The following is a 26,314-nucleotide window of genomic DNA, read 5'->3' as shown; positions in this document are numbered from 1 at the left end:
TGTCAGCCCAGAAACATCTGAGTGGTTAGAACAGCCCCAGGGTGTAAGCACACACTCTTCTTCCTTCGTGGTGTTTTGAATTCACTGTGATCTGTAAAGAAGGTGGTATTGGCTGCTCAGGGGGAAAAGGCCTCTTGTTGCTCAGGTACATTCCCTTTGAAAGAAAAATGGAGCATTACTTATTCGCCACTTTCCCATGTGGTTGCCTCTCAGGGCTGAGGTCTTCACAGAAATTTGGGTGATGACTTTGGGCATGTGTCCCCTACAAAGCGTTGGGATAGGGGAGCCTTTGGTGGGGTGGTCTCTTGCAGGCTTGGAATTCCGAGTTCCCATTTCCCTTCCTTGGCCTCCCACCATCCCCAACTGCCCCATTCAGCACCTACCCCCACTTTTATTTTGTAATCCCCTTCTTTTTGGTATTAGTCAAATTGCCCTTAAACTGAGAGCATATAATTAGAATAGTGGGCATTTGAAGTGACTGGTATTCCTAGCTGAACAGCCGCCCCAACGGTCTTTAATGAAAGCTTGGCTATTCCCATCCCGGGACGCATTCAAGGTTTTTTCCACTGCCTCCCCCCACCCCCGGCCCTCTGACCCTGTTAGAGGCCTGGAGAAATACAACTCACCCTACAGTGCCCAGCTCAAACATCATCCTCTTTGAACCGTTCTTGGATGCTGCCCTGGTAGGCGACTTGCTCTCTCCTCAGAGCTCCCACAGCTCTGGGTTCAGGTTGGTAACAGTGGGAAACCTTCTGGGATCTGGTTCTTCCCCTCCTCCTTCTCCTTGTCTGGGAGTTCCTAGATGACCGGGACGGGGCTGTGTCCTTTTCTCCTATCCCCGTCCAAGTAGTTGAAGGAGCTTCATAAATATTTGGGGAGCCAAGTTACAAAATCATGACATTTGGCTTCCTCATCTCTCTGTCTCTCATTAACTTCATCCTCATTTTGCCTTGAGGTCTTCTCCTCGAGGTTACAGTGACAATAACGCATCACAACTGTAACCCATCTTCATCAAGTGTGCTGATTGCCTACACTTGACAAGGAAGCATGCTCTTCATCAAAATTTCCCTCTTTGGTCTGACATGCCACCTGCCCTTCCCATCCCTGAGTCGCTCCCCAGGCAGGGATAGCTCCTTCCTGGGTGCCAGCAAGATCCTCTCCATGGCTGCAGTGACTGTATTCCCACGAGCCCTAGATGGGCCCTAGCACAGCACAGAGCTTGGTCTTCTGTCTCCAGCACTTAGTAGGGACACACTAGTTCCTTAGTGGGGTCCAGAACTCAGAGACAGTTTCCTAGGCTGGACCAGAGCAGAACATGGAAGCAGAAGGGTTATTCTCAAGACTTCAGGGAGAGGAAGTATTTAAAGCTGTATGCGCTGTCAGCTGTACTTTATAATGAGGACAATGGGACAAAGAGGTAGGTTTTCAAGGATTTTATTAAAAACAAAATAGATCAATAATCCTAAAAACAACAGAGGTGGGCTTCTTCCAACCTCCCAATCTACTATCATTCCCCTTCACCAAAGCGCCACCCGGATGATGCTGAGGCCCAAACCCTACCTCTCAGCTCCCCCTGCCCCACAAACTGCTGACTAAACCTCCATGGTTTCTTCCAGCTTCTGATCTGTCTCCTTTAAGAAAATAAAAATACCCCCTCCCCAACTTGCTTAAAAATAATTTTCAAAGATTAAAAACAGCATTTGTGTGTGTGTGTGTGTTTTTAAAAAATAAACACTTTAAATGTTGGAAATCTCACTCTTCCTCTTGGCCTAGTCGAGCCTCTGGGGTGCCTGCCTGCCTCACCCCAGGAGGCCAGCTGCCACTTGGTGCCCCTTGGAAATTTTCAGGAAGTAATTTCTTCCAAATTTCCCCTGCAGTCACAAATTCCACACACTGTTCGCATAAACACGCTGTCTTCGTTATGGGCACTGCTCTTCGGCTCTGGAAACCTGATCTCTTGTTGTCAACTAGACCACATGCTTCAGATTCCCTGAAAACAGGAGAGAAAACAAAATTCAAATTCAGGTAACATATGTGAATTACACCTCAATAAAGCTGTTTTTAAAAAGCACTTGCATGTTGAGACTTGTTCTCTTGATGTTTTGGGGAACTCAGAGACCCCAACATATGAACCAGCAAGCCCACGTAAGCCTGTTGGATGGTAAGAGACATATGGCCCAGTTACCCCAGCAACTGCCAGTCACCATCAGACATGTGAATGACGCCTTGACAGCCAACTGACTCAGTGCTGGGTAAACCCAGTCCAAACCAGCAGAAGAATCACCCAGCTGAGCCCAGCCCAATTGCTAATCTACAGAGTCATGAGCTAAACAAATGATTGTTTTTACACACACACACATACACACACACACACACCACACCACACACACACACACACACACACACACACACACACACATTCAGGCAACACTATTCAGAGTTTACACTTCACTAACTGCACCAAATCTTTCCTCACTTCCAACCTTTCTTCCCCGCTTAGCAGGGCACAGCCCCTAGTATTTTCTCTTGTGAATATCTAAGAAATATGAATTTGGGGCTTTTCCCTGTCTTCAGACCTAAGAGTTTTTGAGGGACAAGTAAGCACTTGAAATCCTACAGGACTGGGCTCTAAGAATGGAAAGTTTGCTTACTTGGCCCTTTGCAGTGTTCTCCTTGCCCCACTTCCCCGAGCAGAAACACTAGGCTCCCACCCTTACTGACCATTCCTCTTCTAAAAGAGAAAGAATGCCCCATAAGGGCAAGGACCTGGGCTGTCTTACTTTTGGTTGATCTCCAAAGTCTAGCACAGTACCTCACACAAAGTATGTGCTCAGTAAATGGCTGCATAAGTGGGTGAAATAAAAAAAAGGAAGGTAAGAAAAAACAAATTAGCACTCATTACCTATCTGTTTTTAATTTTAATTTTAAATTAAAATACAATCAACTTTTTTTATGTTCAGCTCTATGATTTTTAACACATGTATAGATTCATGACACAGTACACTTCCAGCAACCTTCAAAATTCCCTGTGCTACCCTTTTGCAGTCTGTTCTTCCCTATCCTTACTACCTGGCAACTACTGACATACTCTCTACTCCTATAAGTGCTGTTTTTTAGAGAATGTCATATAAATGGAATCAAATAGTATGTAACCTTTTAAGACTGGCTTCTTGCATGCAACATGATACCTTTGAATTTCATGCAAATATTCTGGTATGTCAATAGTTCATTCCTTTTTATTTGGGTACTTAACTATTATTAATGAATGTATTACAAATGTCCCTCTTTTTTTGTACTTAACTTTTTTTTTTTTTTTTGGTACGTACCCCTAAGCGGGAACTGAACCCGGGACTCTCTGGTCCGCAGGCCGATGCTCCAACTGCTGAGCCAAACCGGCCAGGGCTGTACTTAACTTTTTAATTTTATAGTTATTATAGATTTATAGGAAGTTACAAAAAAAAAAGAAGTACCAAGAGGTACCCTTCATTACATTTCTCCAAGTGGCAAAATCTTACATAATTATTGTTTAATATCCAAAGTAGAATATTGACATTGACACTAGTAACAGACCTTACTTAGTCAGATCTCATCAATTCTACATGTACTCATTAGTGTGTGTGTTACATATATAGTTCTATGTAATTTTATCACACGTATATCACCCCCATCAGAAAGAGATTCCGAATATTCCGTCACTACAAAGATCTCTCTCATGCTACCTTGTTATATAGTACCCTGCCCTCGCCAAACCAGCTCTATAATTTTGTCATTTTGAGACTGTTATATACATGGAATCATACAATATAAAATTTTTGAGATTGGCTTTTTCACTCAGCATATTGCCCTTAAGATCCATCCAAGTTGTTGTGTGCATTAAGTTTTTTCCTTTTTATTGCACAGTAGCATTCCATGGTATGGATGTAGCACAGTTGAACCATTTGGCCCTTGAAAGATATCTGGGTTGCTTCCATTTTTTGCTCCCACACGTAGAACTGCTGTGAACATCCATGTACAAGTTTTTGTGTGAACATGGTTTTCATTTCTCTATGATAATGTCCAAGAGTGCAGTTGCTGGGCCATATGGTAGTTGCATGTTTAGTTTTATAAGAAACTGCTGAACTGTTTTCCAGAGTGGCTGCACCATTTTACATTCTCACCACTCTTCTCAGGATTTGGTGGCATCAATACTTTTTATTTTGGCCATTCTGATAGGTGTGTAGGGATCTCTCCTTGTGCTCTCAACGTGCATTTTTCTAATGATAAATTATGTTGAACATCTTTCATGTGCTGATTTGCTGTCTGTACATCCTCTTTAGGTCTTTTGCTAATTGGAGGTTTTTTGGGTTTTTTTACTGTTGAGTTTGGAGAATTCTTAATATATTCTTAGGTACAAATTTTTTGTTTGATATATGATTTACAAATATTTTATCTCAGCATGTAACTTGCCTTTTTATTCTCTTAACTCTTGCAACTCAAAAATTAATTTTTGGGGGTCATGTTTTTGCTATTTTAAACCCCTAAGCTCAAAATCTCTGGGATTCTTTTTTATTTAAAACATTTTTTTTCTTTATTGATGTTAGAGAGAGAGAGAGGAAGAGAGAGGGAGAGATAGAAACATCAATGAGAGAGAACATCGATTGGCTGCCTTCTGCATGCTCTCCATTGGAAATCTGGTTCACAACCTTGGCATATGCCCTGACCAGGAATCTAACCAGTAACCTCTTGGTGCATGGGTCAATGCTCAACCACTGAGCCACACCGGCTGGGCCTCTGGATGATTCTTCATCTCTTAGTACAAGCCCCCTCCACATCTTATGACTTGCCAAGCCTAACCTCAAGATGTCTCTCAAATCTGTCCTCTCCTTTCTGTTCTACTGTCTCCACTGTAATTGTATCTCTCACCACTCAGGTTACTCAACCACCTCTTAACTGGTGCTCCTGCCTCTAGAGCTGTTCCCCACCCAATTTCATAGCTGTGACCACATGCCTCCCCTGCTTCCATAACACCCCACAAAACTTTAGCAGTTCCCAACTACCTATGAATTAAGTCCAACACCTTAGCTTAACTGTGCCTTATCCATGCTTTCCTATCTCCATGTGGGTTTTTGCTTAAGTTGTCTCTACAGAAGAAAACCTACAGGGATCCTGGTGCTGAATCTAGGGTCTTTCCATCTGTGAGTATATCCAGAGCTTGATGAATGAGTAGATGCAGGGATAAACAAAACTCCATGTTCAAGTGTTCTAACAATACATCTTTACAGAAAGGAAAGGTGGGTGCTGTATTCTCGGCTGCTCTGTCTCACTCTCCAGTTACATTTGGAGGCAATTAAGAAAAACAACAGAAATAATTTCCACCAAAAGTTGATGATGAGCAATATTGACTTTGGGTAACAATACAAATACTAGCTTAAATAATGCCCATTGTTTTCCCCTCACATCTAGCTTTTCCAGCAGTGGGTGGCAGCCTGAGAAAATTCTAAAGGCCAGAATGTCTGGGGCCTGGGGAGGCACAGTGTATAGACCAGAGGGGGTAAACGCAAATGCCTAGAGGCCAAGAATGTACTGTATGTGAGTAAAGAAGACTGGGGGCAAGATATATGGAGTCCCCTTGATCCTTTTGCCCCTTACTTTGAATCATGACACGAGCATAAGAAATAGTTTCTCTTTTTCTTAACTCTTTTGCAAAAGAAAACAAAATTAAAACAGTATAAGTGAGATGATAAATGGAAACTCACACTTGGCCTAGATAGAGTAAGAGATGTAAAAGGGAGTGGTGGGGTCTGTGGCAAACGGGAAAATACATGCTCATAAAGGGGGCAGCTGCTACTCAGCTCTAGCTGTTCATGTCTGTGCAAGAATGTGGGCCCAGATATTCCACTTTCCCAGAGATGTCAGAAATTCACACTTTAATGTAGAGTTTTCAGTGCTAAATGTGGACAACTGATTTACATTTTTAAAGAATTTTGTGCGGGACATCAGTATGTGAGGCCAAACAAAAGAATTTGGGGGGCAAGATGTGGCTCATGGGCTCCCAGTTCATGATTACTGGGACAGTTCTGACTTACATATATGGCACCCCATTTCACTTTCAAATAGTATCCCGGTTTGGCCAATAAATTATATCGTCACCCTACCTCTGATATCTAAGAAGGAGGACTGTATTGGGACTCAGGAGGCAGGGGTTCTACTGATTCATCAACTGACTGGTTCATTTGTTCATCCATTTATTCAACAAACATCCATGGAGTGTTTATTCTTTGCTAAGTACTAGGTGCTGGTGAGCACTCTCTTTAATCTTTTTTAATTAATAGACTATGTTTAGAGCAGTTTTAGGTTTGCAGAAAAACTGGGCAGAAAGTACAGAGAGCTCTTGTATCCCCACTGCCTCCCTCCTCCCCTGGTAGGCAGTTTCCCCCATTATTAGCATCCTGCACTAGTGTGGTACATTTGTTACAGTTGATAAATGAATACTGATATTTTATTATTAAGTGAAATCCATGGTTTACATTAGGGTTCATCCTTGGTGTTGTACAATTCTATGAGTTTTGACAAGTGTATAATGTTATGTATCCACCATGACAGTATCACACAGAATGGTTTTACTGACCTAAAAAAACCTATACTCCATCTATTCATCTGTCCCTTCCTTCCCTCAAAGTCCTGGCAATCACTGATCTTTTTACTGTCTCTATAAGTCTGCATTTTCCAGAATGTCATATGGTCGGCATCTTTTCACACAGGCTTCCTTCATTTAGCAATACTCATTTAAGTTTCCTCCACATCTTTTTGTAGCTTGATAGCTCATTTATTTTTAGCTCTGAAAAATATTCCATTGTCTGAAAGTACTAGTTTGTTTATCTGTTCACCTAATGAAAGACATCTTGGTTGCTACCAAGTTTTGGCAATTATGAACAAAGCTGCTATAAACATTCATGTGCAGGTATTTGTGTGGACCTGAGTTTTCCACTTATTTGAATTAAATAGCAAGGAGCACAATTACTGGATTGTATGCTAAAACTATGTTTAGCTTTGTAAGAAATTGCCAAATTGTCTTTCAAAGTGGCTGCACTTTTTTGCATTCCCACCAACAATGAATGAGGAGTGCCTGCTGCTTCACATCCTTGCCAGCATTTGGTGGTGTCATTGTTTTGGTTTTAGCTATGCTAATAGGTGTGTAGAGGTATCACATTGTTTTAATTTGCATTTCCTTAGTGACATGATAGTGAGCATATTTTCATACACTTATTTGCCACCTACCTGTATATCTTCTTTGGTGAAGTCTCTGTTAAAAATTTTGGCCCTTTTTATTTTATTATTTATTTTTTAATCCTCACCATAGGATATTTTTCCATTTATCTTCAGATAGAGTGGGAGGGAGAAAGAGAGAGAAAAACATCGATGTGAGAGAGACACATCGACTGGTTGCCTCCCACATGACCCTGACCAGGGCCTGGGATGAACAGCAACAGAAGTACGTGCCCTCGACTGGAATTGAACCTGAGACTCATTGGTCCGTGGGCTGATACTCTAACCACTGAGCCAAACCGGCCAGGGCAAATTTTTGGCCCATTTTAAAATCAAGTTGTTTGTTTCCTTATTGTTGGCTTTTAAGAGTACTTTGTATATTTTGGATAACAGTCCTTTATTGGATATGTGTTTTGGAAATATTTCTTTTAAGCTGTGGCTTGTCTTTTTATTCCTCTAACCTTCAGGGTTTTTTTTCTTCTTAATGCAGAATAGCATTGTTCAACAGAACTTTATTTGATGATAGAAATGTTCTATATCCATGCTGCCCAATAGTTAGCCACTAGTTACATGTGGCTAATAGCACTTGAAATGTGCAACTGAGAAGCCAAATTTTAAATTTTATTTAATTTTAATTGACTTAAAATTTTAAAATGTTGACAGTGTTACAGATGTCTCCCATTTTATTCCTTTTCGTCCCCCTTCATGCCACCCCCACTCCACCCCAGGCTATTATCTGTGTCCACGGATTATGTATATATGCATATACTATTTGGTTAATTGCTTCCTGCCCCCACCCCCCACCACTGAGATCTGTTATTCTGTTCCATGCAACCTCTGGCCTTATTTTGTTCATCAGTTTATTTTGTTCATTAGATTCCACATATAAGTGAGATCAGGTGATACTTGTCTTTCTCTAACCGACTTATTTCACTCAGCATCATAGTCTCCAGGTCCATCCATGCTGTCTCAAAGGGTAAGAGCTCTTTCTTTCTTACAGCTGTATAAATGTACCACAGCTTTTTTATCCACTCATCTACTGATGGGCACTTGGGGCTGTTTCTAGATCTTAGCTATTGTAAATAGTGCTGCTATGAACATGGGGATGCATATATTCTTTCTGATTGGTGTTTCAGGCTTCTTAGGGTATATTCCTAGAAGTGGGATAACTGGGTCAAATGGAAGTTCAATTTTTAATTTTTTGATGAACATCTATACTGTTTTCTATAGTGGCTGCACCAGTCTGCATTCCCACCAGCAGTGTGCTAGGGTTCCCTTTTCTCCACACCCTTGCCAGCAATTGTTGTTTTATTGATGGTAGCCAATCTGGCATGTGTGAGGTGATACCTCATTGTAGTTTTAATTTGCATTTCTCTGATGATTAGTGAAGGTGAACATTTTTTCATATGTCTATTGGCCATCTGTATGTCCTCTTTGGAGAAGTGTCTATTAAGGTCTTTTGTCTGTTTTTTAATTGGAGTGTTTGTATTCTTGATGTTGACTTATATGAGTCCTTTGCATATCTTGGAAATTAACCCTTTATCCAATGTATCATTGCCGAATACAGTAAGTTCTCTCATATAGTAGGTTCCCTTTTCATTTTGTTGATGGTTTCTTTTGCTGTGCAGAAGCTTTTTAGTTTGAGGTAGTCCCATTTATTTTTTCCCTCTGTTTCTCTTGCCTGAGGTGATGCATTGATGAAAATACTGCTACGTGAGATGTCTGAGATTTTACTGCTTATGTTTTCTTCTAGGATTTTTATGGTTTCATGATTTACATTTAAGTCTTTGATCCATTTTGAGTTTATTCTTGTGTATGGTGTAAGTTGGTGGTCTAGTTTCTTTTTTTGCATGTACCTGTCCAATTTTCCAAACACCATTTATTGAAGAGACTGTCTTTACCCCATTGTATGTTCTTACCTCCTTTGTCAAATATTAATCGACAATATTGGCATAGGTTGATTTCTGGGGTCTATTCCATTGATCTATGTGCCTCTTCTTGTGCCAGTAACAGGCTGTTTTGATTACAGTAGCTTTGTAGTATAATTTGATATCCAGTATTGTGATCCCTCCAACTTTGTTCTTCTCTCTCAAGACTGCTGTAGCTATTCAGGGTCTTTTTTGGTTCCATATAAATTTTTTGAATATTTGTTCTAGATCTGTGAAATATGCCTATGGTATTTTAATAGGGATTGCGTTGAATCTGTAGATTGCTTTGGATAATATGGACATTTTAATGATGTTAATTTTTCCAATCCATGAACACGGTATATACTTCCACTTGTTTGTATCTTCCTGTATTTCTTTTTTCAATGTCCTCTAGTTTTCCGAGTATGGGTCTTTTACATCCTTGGATAAGTTTATTCCCAGGTATCTTTTGTTGTTGTTCTTGTTGTTGCAATGGTACATGTGATTGTTTTTTAAGTTTCTTTTTCTGTGACTTCATTATTGGTGTATAAAAATGCCATTGATTTCCAGGTGTTAATTTTGTATCCTGCTACTTTGCCATATTTATTAATTAAATCTCGCAGTTTTTTTGGTGAGGTGTTTAAAGTTTTCTATGTACAATATCATGTCATTAGTGAATAATGACAGTTTTACTTCCTTCTTTTAAATTTGGATGCCTTTTATTTCTTCTTGTCTGATTGCTGTGGCTAGGACTTCTAGTACTATGTTGAATGAGAGTAGTGGAAGCAGACATCCCTGTCTTGCTCCTGATCATAAGGGAAATGCTTTTAGTTTTTGCCCATTGAGTATGATGTTGGCTGTAGGTTGGTCATATATGGCCTTTATTAAATTGAGGTATGATCCTTCTAGTCCCACTTTGCTGAGAGCTTTTTATCTTAAATGGGTGCTGGATTTTGTCAAAATCTTTTTTCTGCATTTATTGATACGATCATATGGATTTTAATCTTAATTTTGTTTATATGGTGTATCACATTTAATTTTTGAATACTGAACCATCCTTGCATCCTAGGAATAAATTCCACTTGGTCATGGTGTATGATATTTTTAATATATGGCTGGGTCCAATTTGCTAATATTTTGTTGAGGATTTTAGCATCTATGTTCATCAGGGTTATTGATGTGTAATTTTCTTCCTTTGTAGTGTCTTTATCTGGTTTTGGAATTAGGATAATGCTGGCCTCATCAAAAGACCTTGGAAGTCTTCCCTCCTCTTGAATTTTTTTTGGAATAGCTTGAGGTGGACAGGTGTTAATTCTTTGAATGTTTGGTAAAACTAACCTGGGAAATCATCCAGTCCAGGACTTTTGTTTGTTGGGAGTTATTATTATTATTATTATTACTGCTTCAATTTCATTAGTTGTCATCAGCCTATTCAGGTTTTCTGATGCTTCCTAATTGAGTTTTGGAAGATTGTATGTTTCTAGGAATTTGTTAATTTCACCCAGGTTGTCCAGTTTGTTGGCATATGGTTGTTCAAAGTATTTTCTTAGAATGCTTTGTATTTCTGTCATGTCAGTTTTACTTAACCTCCTTCATTTCTGATTTTATTAATTTGGGTCCTCTCCCTTTGCTTCTTCATATGTCTGGCTAAAGGTTCATCAATCCTGTTTATCCTTTCAAAAAACCAGCTCTTGGTTTAATTGTTCTTTTGTATTGTGTTTTTAGTCTCTATGTCATTCATTTCCACTCTAATCTTTATTGTTTCCTTCCTTCTACTTACTCTGGGCTTTTCTTGTTGTTCTCTTTCTCATTCTTTTAGTTGTAGGGTTAGATTGTTTATTTGAGCTGTTTCTTGTTTCTTGAGGTAAGCCTATAATGCTATGAACTTTCCTCTCAGGACTACTTTTGCTGTGTTTCATAGATTTTGGATTGTTGTACGTTCATTTGCATTTGTTTCCAGGGTGTTTTTTGATTTCTGCTTCGATCTCATTGGTAATTCATTCATTGTTTAATAACAAGCTATTCAGTCTCTAAGAAGATTTTGTGATCCAAGAAGATGCTTGATATGATTTCAATCTTCTTGAATTTGTTAAGACTTATTTTGTGTCCTAACACATGGTCTATCTTTGAGAATGATCCATGCACTTGAGAAAAATGTGCATTCTGCTGCTTTGGGATGAAATGTTCTGTAAATATCAAATAAATCCATCTGACCTAGTGTGTCATGTAAGGCTGCTGTTTCCTTGTTGATTTTTTGCCTAAAAGATCTATCCAGTGAAGTCAGTGGGGTGTTAAAGTCCCCTACTATGACTGTATTGCTATGAATCTCTTCCTTTCATTTATTTATTTTTAATTAATTTAGTTTTGTTACAGATGTTTCTCCTTTTCCCCCCACTGATTCCCCCCTCTCCCTCCCTCCCCGCCCTGTCCCCAGCTTTGTTGTCCATGTCCATTGGTTATGCACACATGCATATAAGTTCTGTGGTTTACCTCCACCTCCAACCCCCTCTCTTCTGGGGATTGTCAGTCTGTACCCCACTTCCACGTCTCTGGGACTACCCCATTCCTCAGACTGATATGTTCATTATATTCCACAAATAAGTGAGATCATATGATATTTGTCCTTCTCTGCTTGGCTTGTTTCACTTAGGATAATACTTTCCAAGTCCCTCCATGTCGTCTCAAAGGATAAGAGATCTTTCTTTCTTACAGCTGCATAGTACTCTATTGTGTATATGTACCAAAGCTTTTTTATCCATTCGTCTACTGATGGACACTTGGGCTGTTTCCAGATCGTAGCTATTGTAAATAGAGCTGCTATGAACGTGGGGATACATATATTCTTTCTGATTGGTGTTTCAGGCTTCTTAGGGTATATTCCTAGAAGTGGGATCACTGGGTCAAATGGAAGTTCAATTTTTAAATTTTTGATGTAACACCATATTATTTTCCATAGTGGCTGCACCAGTCTGCATTCCTACCAGCCGTGTACTAGAGTCCCCTTTTCTCCACACCCTCGCCAACACTTGTTGTTTGATGATTTGTTGATGGCGGCCATTCTGACAGGTGTGAGGTGATACTTCATTGTTGTTTTAATGAATCTCTTCCTTAAAGTCTGCCAGTATTTTTTAAAATTAATATTTAGGTGCTCCTGTGTTGGGTACATATATGTTAACAAGGGTTATATTTTCTTGTTGGATCCACCTTTTTAGTATTATGTAGTATCCTTCTTTGTATCTTGCATTGGTCTTTAATTGCCTTAAATTTAAATAGGTATATGTGGTTAGTAGTGATCATATTGAACAGCAGAGATACAGAACAGTTCCCTTGGACTTTTTTTCTTCATGACATGGACTAGGCATCATCTTCATTTCCTCCTACTTTTTTTTTTTTTAAATCCTCACCTGAGGATATTTTTCTGTTTTTATTTTTTCAGACAGAGAGGGAGGGAGGGAGAAAGAGAGAGAGAAACATTGATGTGAGAGAGACACATCAATTGGTTGCCTCCAACATGACCTAGACCAGGGCCAGGGACTGCACCACAACTGAAGTACATGCACTTGACTGGAATCAAACCCACGGCTCTTCGGTCTGTGGGCCAATGCTCTAACCACCGAGCCAAACTGACCAGGGCTCATTTCCTCCTACTTTTACAACCTCTTTTTCAATACATTAGCAACTCCTGTGAATTCTACCACCACAATATATTCTAAATCCACCCACTTCCCTCCATCCTTCACCACTACAACCTTACTCCAAAAGACTGTTGCCCCTTATATAACCATCCTATAGCAGCCAGAGTATTTTGTTAAAAGTTAGGTGAGACCACATCACTCCTATGCTCAAAACCGTCTATGGCTTCCAGTCACACCTACAATAAAACACAAATTACTTAGCTACCAAGCCCTGCAGGGCCTGGCTCTTGTCTTCTGTCTCCTGCCACAATCTTCTTTACTTACTCTGTTCTAGGCCACATGGGGCATCTTTGTGTTGCTGGAACACACGAGTCATTTTTCCATCTTAGGGCTTCCCTCCACTTTGCACTTGCTATTCCTCCCACCTGGAATGTTCTGTCCCTGGATAGTCCCATTTCTTACTTCTCTCATCATTCAGATCTCAATTCAATAATCACCTCTGAGAGACTTCATGACCACCAAATCTAAGTGGCCACCCCCACTCACTCATTTTCTGTCACATGATCTTACTTTATTTTCTTCAATGCTCTTAACACACCAAAAACATCTTGTATGTTTATTTGCTTATTGTCTGTCTCCCATCACAAGTTCTATGAGGGCAGGGACCTTGTCTGTCTTGTTCACCACTGTATTGTTAGCACCTTCAACAGTGCCTGGCATATAATAGGGGCTAAATAAATATTAATTGAAGGTATGAACATCTGTAGAGTTATGGGGCAGCTGATAAACCATTTTCCCATTCAGTTCACAGAGGCTTAAAGCTTGGTCATTGCTCTTAAGGCCCTTATAAATGTGGTCGAAGAGAGCCAACATATGCTTATAAAAGAAGCATCCATGCCACCAGGCTAAGTTGCAAATGAATTTTGAAAATAGTTAGTGGCATGGCAGTTTGGAAGAATGCTCGAGGTAACCCCAGAACACTCAGAGGCTGAGTGGCACCATAGAGGAACAGAGAAATGAATTTAGAGCTGCTGAAAGTATTTTCAAAGCTTCCATCACATGAGTACCCCTTTCAGAAATGTCATCATATCTATTTAACATTTGTATTAATAGTAACAATATTTTTCTTTATATCAACTCAAAGTTTTAATAATTTTTTGGGCTCATATATCCTAAATCATCATCATCATCATCATCATCATCATCATCATCATCAGACTTGATGTGCACTTTAAAACATGTATTAAAATGAAAAACGTCTTTGTGTCACCTTGAACTGTCTCTCATATACAGAGGTACATGAGGAACATTTTGGGGAAGAAAATCATTGTAGGGATTGCTCTTAGACAGTTGGTGCCCAGGCTCTGCCACCATCAGCCTCTATAGCTTCTAGTATCTGAGAATCTTGGATGGTGCACCTATCTCCCATCATCCAGCTCACTCAGCCCAATCTGGTCCTCATCTCTGTTCATTCATTTCACAAGCATTTACTACTGATGTCTAAAATGGACTAGGCCCTGTGCTGGGTTTTGGGGTCACAGAGGAGAAGGAGACACAGTTCTGTCTTCAAGGAGCTCTCGGTCTAGTGAGGAAGGCATATATGGAGACAAACACATCATAGTTCACATAGCAACAAGGCAATAAAATACCAGTCCATACAGATTACCAAGGGCATACAAGGAGAGGGTATGGAAGGCTTTACAGAGGAGGTGGCATCTTGAAGAGGAAAGCAGGAGAGAATGTTCTAGGCAGTAGAAACAGAGCAGGATGCATAAAGGCAACTGTAGACTTTGTGGCCAGAGCACAGGATGAGGGTAAGGCAGGGGTGGGGGGCAAAAAGGCTAGAGAGGTGGCTAGAAGCCAGATCATCAAGGGCCTAGAAGGCCATAGTCTTATCTTAGAGGCCACAGGAAGCCTCTGAATTATTTGTTTTAAGATTTAGAAGAGGTTTATCTAGTGTGATCTAGGACTAGAGAAAGTTTTGCAGTTGCTGCCTCATCACAGCCAGCCTTGAGGGTCTCATGTTCTACCTGAGAATGATGGCAGAAGAAAAAATTTCTATGAGGCATGTGCTGATATTGACGATTGATTTAATTTTAGCTCTTAATTGTCAACTCTTATCAGAAAGCCTTTCAGTGACAATTAAGTATAATCACCAATTACCACTTGTCTGCCTCTGATCTGAATTAGAACCTGAGGCTGTAGATTAATCCCACCAGGCTTCTGGCATTTACAAGATGTCAGCACTTGAAGGATGTTACCCTGATAGTCAGGGTGCTCTGGTCTCAGCTTGCAAGGGACTGCTGCAACCTCGAATGGAATCGAAGCAATTTCTAAACTAGCTGGTGATTCACTTTTTCTCCCCTCCTGTGCATAAATCTGCTGGATCCATGTGGAGGGATAGGCACAAGTAACTGAGGTGACATCACAGAAGTGGGCTGCTTGCCTGCCAGCCAGCCAGCCTGTGCAGCTCAGCCTCCGAGTGCTTTATCTGCTGGGCAACGCCTCCCAGGCATTTTGGAGTTACAGCTCCAGGTTCTTTGGTCCATGTGCTTTATCCACATTTCTTTTTCAGACAAAAATTCTGGGCTGGGAAATCCAGGATAATGGGAATAGCAGTGGCAGGAAGAATAATACAGCCCTACATCTGTATAATGCTTTAGAGTTGTGAAAGCCATTTGCTCCATTTTGCTCCACCCAAACACCAGTGGGAAATGGAAGCTGGGATTTTAGGTCTGAACTGGAGACAAACTCTTACTCTCTTGCGCAAAAGAGCTAAAGGCTAACATTCCCTATTCACCTCAAGGCACATCGTGATGAGGCCTTGAATGCCACCAGAAGGTCAGAGAGGCTCCTTTCAGCTTTTAGGTGCTTCCTGGAAGATAAATTCTCAGGACAATTGCCTGGCAGGCACAATCTATTCACCATGCCATTCTGATTGAGCCAGCAAGGACTGCCAGTTTTAGCACTGCCAACTCCTTCTGCACATTCTGGTTTACAGTCCCAATGGTCCCAAAGACCTTTACCGGAGCCAAAGGCATGGTTGCTAACTGTGGAGCCCTGAAGGTAGGGTGTGTCATGAACATCTGGAAGTGCCAACAGCTGCCAGAGTAGCTCGAGGGCCTGTGAAAGGAAAAACTGCAATTCGAGTCACATTAGCCATCACCGCAGATCCTGAAGTGAAGGACCACTGAGCCCAGCCGTGAACAGCTGAGGAGCGGGGTGGAGGGATTCGTTCCTTGGAGGAGCCATAAAAATAGTTCTGCAGTGGTCTCATGTTTGCTCTGTGATCTCCCAGCACCTGGTCCCAGCATAGCTTGGAGTCCCCCATGCTCCAAGTCGGTATGAGGTCTCCCGGCATAGCTCCCTCCCCTGATCCACCTCAGCATCATGGCTGTCAGGCCAGAAACCAAGGAGGTGGCACACGCTTGCTTGGCCCTCTTGGTTTTAGATTAGATTTGTGTCGTGTGTGTGTGTGTGTGTGTGTGTAGGAGGGGCAGTAGTGGGGGACAATGATGGAAGCCGTGAGCCCCAGATGCTCAACTACAGTGAAAGAGGGGCAGGTACTCTTGCTCTTGTTGTTGCCATATCTGCCACCACGACCAGTGCAGGACCAAAGATGCTGGTAAGTGCCATGAAAACATCATCTTTGTAAACAAAATGCTGCACTCAGGCAATTCTGTCTGTTGGAAATTTTGGCGGGGTATCTAACTGACTCTTGAAAGTTGCATCTGTAAGCCTATATGTGGAAAGTGACTGGCAGAACAGAGATGTTTTAGAGATGTGAATAAAAATCTCGGCTTGGGACTGCCTCTTCTCTGGTTGACTGATTTTTCAATTGATTTGTATTTATTAGCTAATGAAATTAAAGTTGTAAAAATGATAACAGAAACACAATAAATCTCTCCCACAACTGGCTGTTTCTATGTCACTATGGTGCATTCCTCACTTTGATTACTTCAAAGTCTATTATTTTGTTCTCAATTATTCTGTTTTTCTGGCACGGGAGAAAATCAATTTGTTTTATTTTCTCTTATTCATGCACTCAATTATGCTCTTTGGGCACATTTAATCACTTTGATGTTTTCATTTTACGGCCTGTCTCTAGGCACTTCAGCTGCATTGCTGCCAACGGGCAAGCAGGACTAATTTGCATGTCACAATAGACTTGAAATTCTAACTCAATTTAGAAATCTTTATGAAATCTCCCTCCAAAATATACTTGAAGCTGCAAAGAGGCAGAAGGATGTTGGAAACCAGGAGCCTATAAAGATGCTTCCCTTTCTCAAAACACTTGAGAGCTCTTTGGTGGACTGACTGTGGATTGGGGATATCCCTGACCCGGTATAGTAGAGGAGTCCACGAGATGGGATGTCTGCAGAGTTTGCTCTGGAGAACTTTGTGGTAAGATTCCTGCAAAGGCTACCCCTTGGCAGCAAGGCCAGGGAGGCCGGGCCTGCTTACTCTGGCACAAAATGCCCCTCAGCACTGCAGGATTTGGAGGCTTTGCTAAAAACAGCACCTGACTCTCAGTTAGTTAAGGGCCGCCGGGTAAACTGAGGGAATTGTCAACACTTGGGAAGTCCAGAACCTAGAGTGGTTTAGTTTATTTTCTCTAATAAGTTCCAACTCCCTTTTGCCCCTTGATTATTTTAGGGCTAAAGGCTGGAGGGGAATAAGTGATATAATTGCTTTAGGCATGTACTTTGGACAAACAGAAAAAAATGCTTAATTAAACACATTAGAGGTCTCCAAATGTTCTTCAGAAGTTCTTAGTTTGTGCCCAGGCCGGTTTGGCTCAGCGGTAAGAGTGTTGGCCCGCAGACCAGAGTCCTGGGTTCGGTTCCCACTGAGGACATGTACCTCGGTTGTAATTTGTCCCCGGCCCTGGTTGGGGCCATGTGGGTGGCAACCACTCGATGTGTCTCTCTCACATTGATGTTTCTCTCTCTCTCTTCTTCCCTCTTTCCCTCCCACTCTATCTGAAGATAAATGCAAAACTGTCCTCGGGTGAGGATAAAAAAAATATTATAGAGAGAAGTTCTTAGTTTGTTATATGCAACAAGCAGCAGCTCCATCGGGCAGAAGAAAAATTCAATATTTCCTCTTCTAAACTTTGGGTATGATATTCAGTTTCTCGTGGAATCTCAGCTCCCTCACTTTCTGTGTGACTTTGCACAAGTTAATCAACTTCCCTCAGCCTCACCTGTTAAATGGGGATAATAACATTATCTACCTCAGACACAGATTTGTTTCCCAAACTCCAACACTGTAAAAAATTTCACCATATTCATATACCACTTATATCTCTTATACAGACTCTTTTTTAACTTAACATCACCTTCCAATGATATCTATGAAATTAAAGAGTTTGATGAGATAATGATATTTCTTAAATTTATTTTAATCTTCACCTGAGGACATGCTTTTATTGATTTTTAGAGAGAGCAGAAGGAAAGGGTGGGGAGAGAGAGAGAGAGAGAGAAGAGAGAGAGAGAAAGAGAGAGAGAGGAACACTGATTGGTTGCCTCTTGTACACGCCCCAATCAGGGATCAAACCCGCAACCTGGGTATGTGACCTGACCAGGAATTGAACCAGCAACCTTTTGGCGTATGGGATGATGTTCCAAGCAACTGAGCTACACTGGCCAGAGAGAGATAGTTATATTTTTAATTCACATTAAAAAATATACATTAAACACACTAAATTTATTCCTGCCTCAGGGTCTTTGATCCTGCTTTTCCCTTCATCTGGAACAGCGGTTCTCAACCTGTGGGTCACTACCCCTTTGAGGGTTGAACGACCCTTTCACAGGGGTCACCTAAGACCATCAGAAGACACATATTTCCGACGGCGATTCATAAGAGTAGCAAAATTACAATTATGAAGTAGCAACGAAAATAATTTTATAGTTGGGGGTCACCACAACATGAGGAACTGTATTAAAGAGTCATGGCATTAGGAAGGTTGAGAACCACTGATCTAGAATGTTCTTTACCTCAATTTTTACCTCAATCTTTCCTTACTTCATTAAGCTCTATTCACAAACATCATCTTCTCAAAGAGGCTTTTACTGACCACCCTATCTAAAATAGCACTGCTTCTGCCCGGTCGGTGTGGCTCAGTGGTTGAGCATCAACCCCTGCACCAAGAGGTCACCAGTTCGATTCCTGGTCAGGGCACATGCCCAGGTTGTGGGCCCGATCCCCAGTGGGGGCATGCAGGAGGAAGCCAATGGATATTCTCTCTCATCAATGTCTCTATTTCTCTCCCTCTCCCTTCCTCCTTCTCTAAAATCAATAAAGAAAAATTATTTAAAAATAAATAATTTTTAAATTATTAATTTAAAATACACTGCTTCTGTATTTATTAGTAACCAATATTAAATATTTACTTATTTGCTTATTGTTTATCTTCCCCATTAGAACATAAGCTCCACTATGGGCAAGGCCCTTACCCATCCTATTTACATTTCTGTCATCAGTGGCTAGAATAGGGCCTGGCACATATTAATAACAAATACATATTTGTTGAATGAATGAAACATTAAAATAAAATAAAAAGTTGGCCCAGTGGTAACCAGGCTCCCCTTAAACCCCACCAGGGTGGTATCAGTGAAGGCAGAATGGAGAGCCAGAACTTTCATCCCTGCTCAATGCTAAGGAGGCCCACCCAGCATTGTGCCAGTAGGGTTTACATGGGGAAAAGTAACAAGGTGTCACTCCCATTCCTGGTCAGTGAAAGTCTAGTGGAAATCCTGAATTTCTACTCCTGCCTAGCAGTAATGAGGTACCTTCCCCACCCTCCTCCTGGGCTGTCAATAGCAGCTGAGTGGGGAGCTTAGACTTTTATCCCCACCTAGAGGTAATGGGATAATGCCCTTCCCCCCCCCTGCCTGTATAGTGTCAGAGGAAGCCTGCTAAAAACAGAAGATTTAAATACAATGCAGGGTTTTATAAAAGTATCTAAAATGTTCAGGATACAATAGAAAAATCACTCATACCAAGAACAGGAAACCCTCAACTTGAATGAGAAAAAGGCATCAACAGATGCCAACATAGAGATGACACAGATGTTGGAAATATCTGAGAAGTTTAAAACATCCATCATAAATACACTTCAGTGAGAGATGAACATACCTGAAACAAATGAAAAAAGTAAAAGTCTTACCAAAGAAATGGAAGAAATAAAGAAAAAGTAAATAGAAATTTTAGAACTGAAAAATACAATGAGTGAAGTAAAAAACTTAACAGATGGGCTCAACAGCAGTATGGAGGGGGAGAAAAACAATCAGTAAACTGGAATATAAAATAATAAAAATTATCTGGTTTAAACAAAAGACAAAAAATAGTCTGAAAAAATGAGCAGAACCTCAGGGACCATGTGAGACTATGATAAAATATCTAATATTCATGTCACCAAAGTCCCAGAAGGAAAAGAGAAAGAGGTAGAATGAAAAAGTATTTGAAGAAATAATAGCTAAAGATTTCCCAGATTTAGCAAAAGACATATACCTACCTATTGAACTCTAAAATGAGTAAACCCAAAGAAGTCCACATCAAGTCCCATCACAATCAAATTTCTCAAAAGTAAAGAAAAAGAGAAAATCTAGAAAGTAGCAAAACAGAAACAAAGGCTTACCCATAAGGAAAAGAGAGTTCAAATAACAGTGGTTTTCTCATAAAAAAATATGGAAGCCAGAGGAGGTGGTACATTTTGTATGTGCTGAAAGAAAATAACCATCAAGTCACAATTCTATACCCAGTGGAAATATCCTTCAGAAATCAAGGAGAAATAAAGATATTCTCAGAGGAAGAAAAACAATGAGAGTTTGTTGCTGCCAGACCTACCCTAAAAGAATAGCTAAAGGAAATTTTTGAAATGGAAAGTAAATGATAAAACAAGGAATCTTAGGACATTAGAAAGGAAGAACGAACAATGGAAAGAATAAAACTGTGGGTAAATATAATAGATCGTTCTTCTTCTTTTGAGTTTTCTAAATCATGTCTGATAATTGAAGCAAAAATTAAAATACGTATGATATAGTTCTAAATATATGTATTGGAAATATTTAAGACAATTATAATTGGGGAAGAGAAAAGAGACTTAAAGGTAGGTAAGGTTTCTACACTTCACTTAAACTGGTAAAATGTTGACATCAATAGACTGTGATAAGATATGTATGTATAATATATACCCAGTACAACTACTAAAACACCTATACAAAGAGATTTGATCAAAACTACTACAGATGAATCGAAATGGAACTTGAACAAAGGTATATAACTCACCAACAGTAAAGGAGGAAGAAGAAAACACAAAAACAAAGAACACAAAGAGAAAACAAAAACTAAAATGGCAGATTTAATCCCCAGCATATCAAAATTACATTGAATGTATATGATGTAAATACACCAATTAAAAGACAAAGTTGAACTCTGGCCAATTTGGCTCAGCAATTAGAGCGTCAGCACACAAACCAAAGGGTCTAGGGTTTGATTCCTGGTCAATGGCATATACTTGGGTTGCAGGTTTGATCCCTGGCCCCAGTCAGGGCTGTGTGGGAGGCAACCAATCCATATGTCTCTCTCACATCTCTCTCTCTCTCTCTCTCTCTCTCTCTCTCTCTCTCTCTCTCTCTCTCTCCCCCCCCCCCCCCCTATCTAAAGATCAATGGAAAAATATCCTCGGGTGAAGATTAACCAAAAAACTAAATAAATAAAAAATTGGGAGTGGCTGAAAAAGGTTCCAATTATATGCTGTGTACAAGAAACTCACTTTAAATATAAGTAGGTTGAAAGTAAAAAAAGAAGAAGAAGAAGAAGAATATATGCCATGCAAACATTAATCAAAAGAAAGCAGGAGTGGCTATATTGATATCAGATAAAGTAGACTTTAGAGCAAAGCAAATTACTTTGGACAGAGAGGGACATTACACAATGATAAAAGGGTCAATCTACCAAGAAGATATAGCAATCCTAAATGTGTAAGCACCAAACAGAGCTTTAGAATACATGAAGCAAAAACTGATTGAGCTATACGGAGAAATAGGGCTACAATTAGAGTTGGAAACACCAACATTCCTTTCTCAGCAATTGATAAAGGAACAAGTAGACACAAAATGAGCAAGGATATAGAAGAACTCAATGCTATCAGTCAACAAGATCTAATTGACATTGACAGAACATTACACCACACAACAATAGAATACACATTATTTTCAAGCATTCATAGAACATATGCCAAGATAGACCACATACAGGGCCATGAAACATACCTCAACAAATTGAAAAGAATAGAAATTATACAGAGCATATTATCTGACCACAATGGTATCAAAGTAGAAATGAAAACCTCATGAAAAAGAAATTTCCAAGTCCAGATGGTCTCACTGGAGAATTCTACTAAAAAAGAGAATTAATACCAGTTCTATACTATCTCTTGCAGAATACAGAACAGGAGGGAACACTCTGAACTCATTTTATAATTCTAGTATTGTCTTGATACTGAAAGCAGATGATAGTACATAAACAACTATAGACTGATATTTCCCATAAACATAGATGCAAAATTCTCAACCAAATATTAGCAAATAATATTCAGCAATCTGTATAAAAAGTATATACCATGACCAAGTGGGGTTTATTCCAAGTACACAAACCTGGTTCAATATTTGAAAAATCAATCAAGGTGACATAACATATTAAAAGGCTAAAGAATAAAAATTACATATATATCAGTATTAGTATCAACTGATACAGAAACAGCATTTAACAAAGTCCAACACACATTCATGACAAAAATGGTCTCAAAGCTAGGAATATAGAGGGGTGCTCCCTCAATTTGATAAGGAAAATTTACAAAAACCTATAGCTATCATCATAGTTAATAGTGAAGGACTGAATGTTTCCCCTCTAAGTTCTGGAATAAGACAAGGATATCTTCTCTCACCAGTTTTATTCAACATAATAGTGGAAGTGGAAGTTAGCACAATAAGACAAGAGAAGGAAACAAAAAGCATACCAATTAGAAAGGAAGAAATAAAACTATCCCTATTTGCAGATGAATGGTGATCTCTGTAGAAAATCCCAAGAGATCTACAAGAAAAACCTAGATCAAATAAATGAGTTCAGCAAGGTCACAGGATATAGTGCAATATACAAAAACTGTATTTCTATATACTAGCAACGAACACATGGGACGCAAAATAAAAAAATGCAATGACTCCAAAAAGGAAAAACTTAGGTATAAAGCCTATTCAGGATATGTATGCTGAAAATAATAAAATGCTGATGAAGGGAATCAAAGAAGATAAATGGAAAGACATACCATGTTCATGGATTGGAAGATTCAACATAATAAAGATATTAATTCTCCCCAAATTGATATACAGGTTTAACACAATTCCTAAAAAAATCACATCAAGACTTTTTTGTAGATATAGACAAGATTATTCTAAAGCTCGTATGAAAAGGCAAAGTACCTAGTATAGCTAAAACAATTTTGAAAAAGAGGAAAGTAAGAGGACCCACTATACCTGATTTTAAGATGTATTATATACAGCCCAGCCGCTGTGGCTCAGTGGATTGAGTGTCATCCCACGGTCCCGGTTTGATTCCCGGTCAGGGCACGTGCCCAGGTTATGGGCTTGATCCCCAGTAGGGGGTGTGCAGGAGGCAGTCAATTGATGTATCTCTCTCACAATCAATATTTTTTTTTTCTCTCTCTCTCTAAAAAAGTCAATAAAAACATAAAAAAGATTTATTATATATCTACAGTAATCAAAACTGTGGAAAAGAATAGATACATAGATCAATGGGGCAGAAGAGAAAAACCAGAAAGACTGAGACTGAGAATGAGACAGTTACCTTGGAGTGAATGATAATTTTGGAAACGGAGGTGGTCCTAGGGAGCTATCTGGATTTTCTGCCCTTGTACCAGAAAGTAAAGGGAGGATCTACTTTGTAAAACAAATGGAAGAATTACTAGGATTACTAGGAGTACCAAACAAAGGCAACAGCACCTGACACATGAAAAATATTCACTCTCCAGTCCTTTATTTTTCCAGCTGTGTGCAGGTGTAATGACCGGGTCTTATAAATAAATAATTGGGACATAGTTCTGATAAAAATATTATTGTCTTTTTCTTAAACATGTATTGCTTTTATTTGAATGTAAAAGGAATACATGTTCATGCTAGAAGTTTTGAAAAATACAGAAAAAGAATAAAGAACAAGTAATAAATGTAACAAAAATAAATAAACTAATTTAAAAAATAAATTAAAAATAAAATAATTTAATGAAATTACCCATAATTCCAACTCTACCACCAAAGATAATTACTATTAGCATTTTTGGTATATTTTCTTCTATTGTTTTTTCTGTGCATATCCACACACTCACACACACACACACACACACAGAGATTATGTATATTTACAAAATTGAGACTATATAGTATTAAATCATTTTCTATCTTATTTTTTTTCATTTAGCATTGTTATCACGAGCATATTCTTGCATCAGCCAATGATCTTTAAACATTTCTTTTTAACTGCCTGCAAGAAATTCTTCCATGTGGATGTACCAAGGCATTGTATCATACCACAAATTCAACATATCAAAACAGAACACATCGAGTATATGTTTCTGTAAACTAACCCCCTTCCTCAATAGCTCCCCATTCCAGTTGGTAGCCAGGCTGGAAAACTCAGTCATCTTTACTTCTGTTCTCCTTGACCTACCTCCAAGTGTTGTTGATACTCTCTTCCTAATAGCTCTCAGCCATTCATGAGGAGTAAGACAGGAAATATGCTACCACCACTGCTCTGGTTCAGGCCCTTGGAATACCAACCACCATGATCCATGCAAATATCACTGCATCAAGTCATACCCTAATTCCAGAATCTAGAGTGGCTCCTACTTTCCTGTATCTGATACAGACTACTTGCCTGAAATTCAAGGGAACCTGCAATCTGTCCCTGACCTCCATCTGAGTTCCCTTGTTTACAAGCACTTCAACAGTCCTATCCATTCAAATCCTCCAGTCTTCTGAAAGCAGTCTCTCTAGAATATACTCCCCTACTTCTACATAGTGTCAGCCACTATATCCTCATCTAGACTTCTCAGCTGTTTATCAGAAGCAGGGACCATGTCCTAATCTTCTCTTATATTTCTCATGGCATCAAGCACATGACATGTGCCAAAGAATATTCATTGATTGATTTAGCTAGGCTTTCAAGTGGAGACACAATAATACTTCTTAGAGTTAACTTGGTTCAGAACCTCCCTTTGGGAGACATTGCAGGGTGGGAAGGGTTTACTAAGAGGCTACTGGAAAAAGCAGACAGGGGATGATGAGTAGATTTGACTGAGCAATACTTCCAAGGAGAGGAGGGGCATCAGGCCTGGATTCAAATCCTGAGGGCACCACTTACTTGTTATGTGACTATGGGCATGTTACACTACATCTTCAGGCACGAGTTTTCTACTTTATAAGGTAATTGTGAGGATTAAATGAGATGATGTATATAAAGAATCCGGCACACAGTGTTGCACAGTAGGCTTTCAATAATGGTAGTTCTCACCTCCTGGATTTAGGTAGATATTTCAAGTCTTAATAAATAACCTGCCAAGGGTTTTCTTGGTTTGTTAAAAGCTACTAAGTTATTATAATGTTAGGTAGCAGATTCCATTTTTATTTTAGAATTTATAAAATTTTCATCATGATATTTTTATATCTTATCTTTCTGTTTAACAACAAAACATCAACAAATCTTTCCAATTATTACACTCTCTGGTAAAGCAAAAGAGAGGAACCTGGCCAATGGGGAAGCACAGATGGGTGGTAGGCTAAAAAGGACCATACCAGGCTGGAGAGGAATAAAGTAAAGACAGAGGATAGCAATATGAGAAAATGGGTGGACAGCAAAGAGATCCTCACCTGAAGTCATGCAAATTGGCTCAAGCTATCCTCCACAACACTGCTCTAAAGTTCTTCCAAAAGCCCTGAAGCAAATGGTCAGTCTGTCTTGAAATCAACCTTGTCTTTCAACTTATCTTCATGGCTTCTCAGGAAGCAAGAAAAAATATGGAAGTAAACTGAGTTTCCATGGTTTTGAGTCCCACCAGGCAGAAGCACTATCTCAAGCTTGAGGCTCCAGGAGGCCTTGGACATGCCCAGACCTGATGCCTCAATTGTAAGTCTCTAGAAGAATGTCAATCCCAGACTTCAGGCTGCCAGAGGAGGTGCTGGTTGCACCCAGCACAATGGTTCTCTGGAGAATATTACTGGAAGATGTGCAAAGGTTCTCAGCTTGAGGCTGAGGAATTATAAATAGCAGACAGGCTGGTGACCACAGCACATTTCAGGCAGCAGGGGCAGGGTGGGTTGGCTTCTTCCACCTTCTGTCCTTCTCTCTTATTTCTCTACTTCGGTAAAAATGGAGCTAGAAAGTTCAATTACAGTATGGTGGGATGATGGGGACATGGTGGGGTAGGGGATTAGGGAGGACTCAAAGACCTAG

The 26,314-nt window shown here is 39.8% G+C and overlaps 1 protein-coding gene across 3 annotated transcripts in view; it reads right to left on the bottom strand.

The window, feature by feature from the left end:
• Window positions 1-1,418: 1,418 nt before the first annotated feature.
• The window catches only part of HDAC8 (histone deacetylase 8), a 234,713-nt gene continuing 209,817 nt past the window's right edge, over window positions 1,419-26,314 (bottom strand). The window contains exon 11 of one of the 3 annotated variants that reach the window (XM_036270915.1): window positions 1,419-1,990. In XM_036270915.1, coding sequence (XP_036126808.1) covers window positions 1,968-1,990 — 23 coding nt within the window. In that variant the 3' untranslated portion in view covers window positions 1,419-1,967. Of the gene's footprint in view, window positions 1,991-23,661; window positions 23,749-26,314 lie in introns of those variants that run through there. The other 2 variants (XM_036270913.1, XM_036270914.1) reach the window with 2 other exon arrangements.

This window comes from Molossus molossus, unplaced genomic scaffold, assembly GCF_014108415.1.
Source record: "Molossus molossus isolate mMolMol1 unplaced genomic scaffold, mMolMol1.p scaffold_m16_p_2, whole genome shotgun sequence".
Classification (NCBI taxonomy): Eukaryota; Metazoa; Chordata; class Mammalia; order Chiroptera; family Molossidae; genus Molossus; species Molossus molossus.
This window is presented reverse-complemented; position numbering and strand designations above follow the sequence as displayed.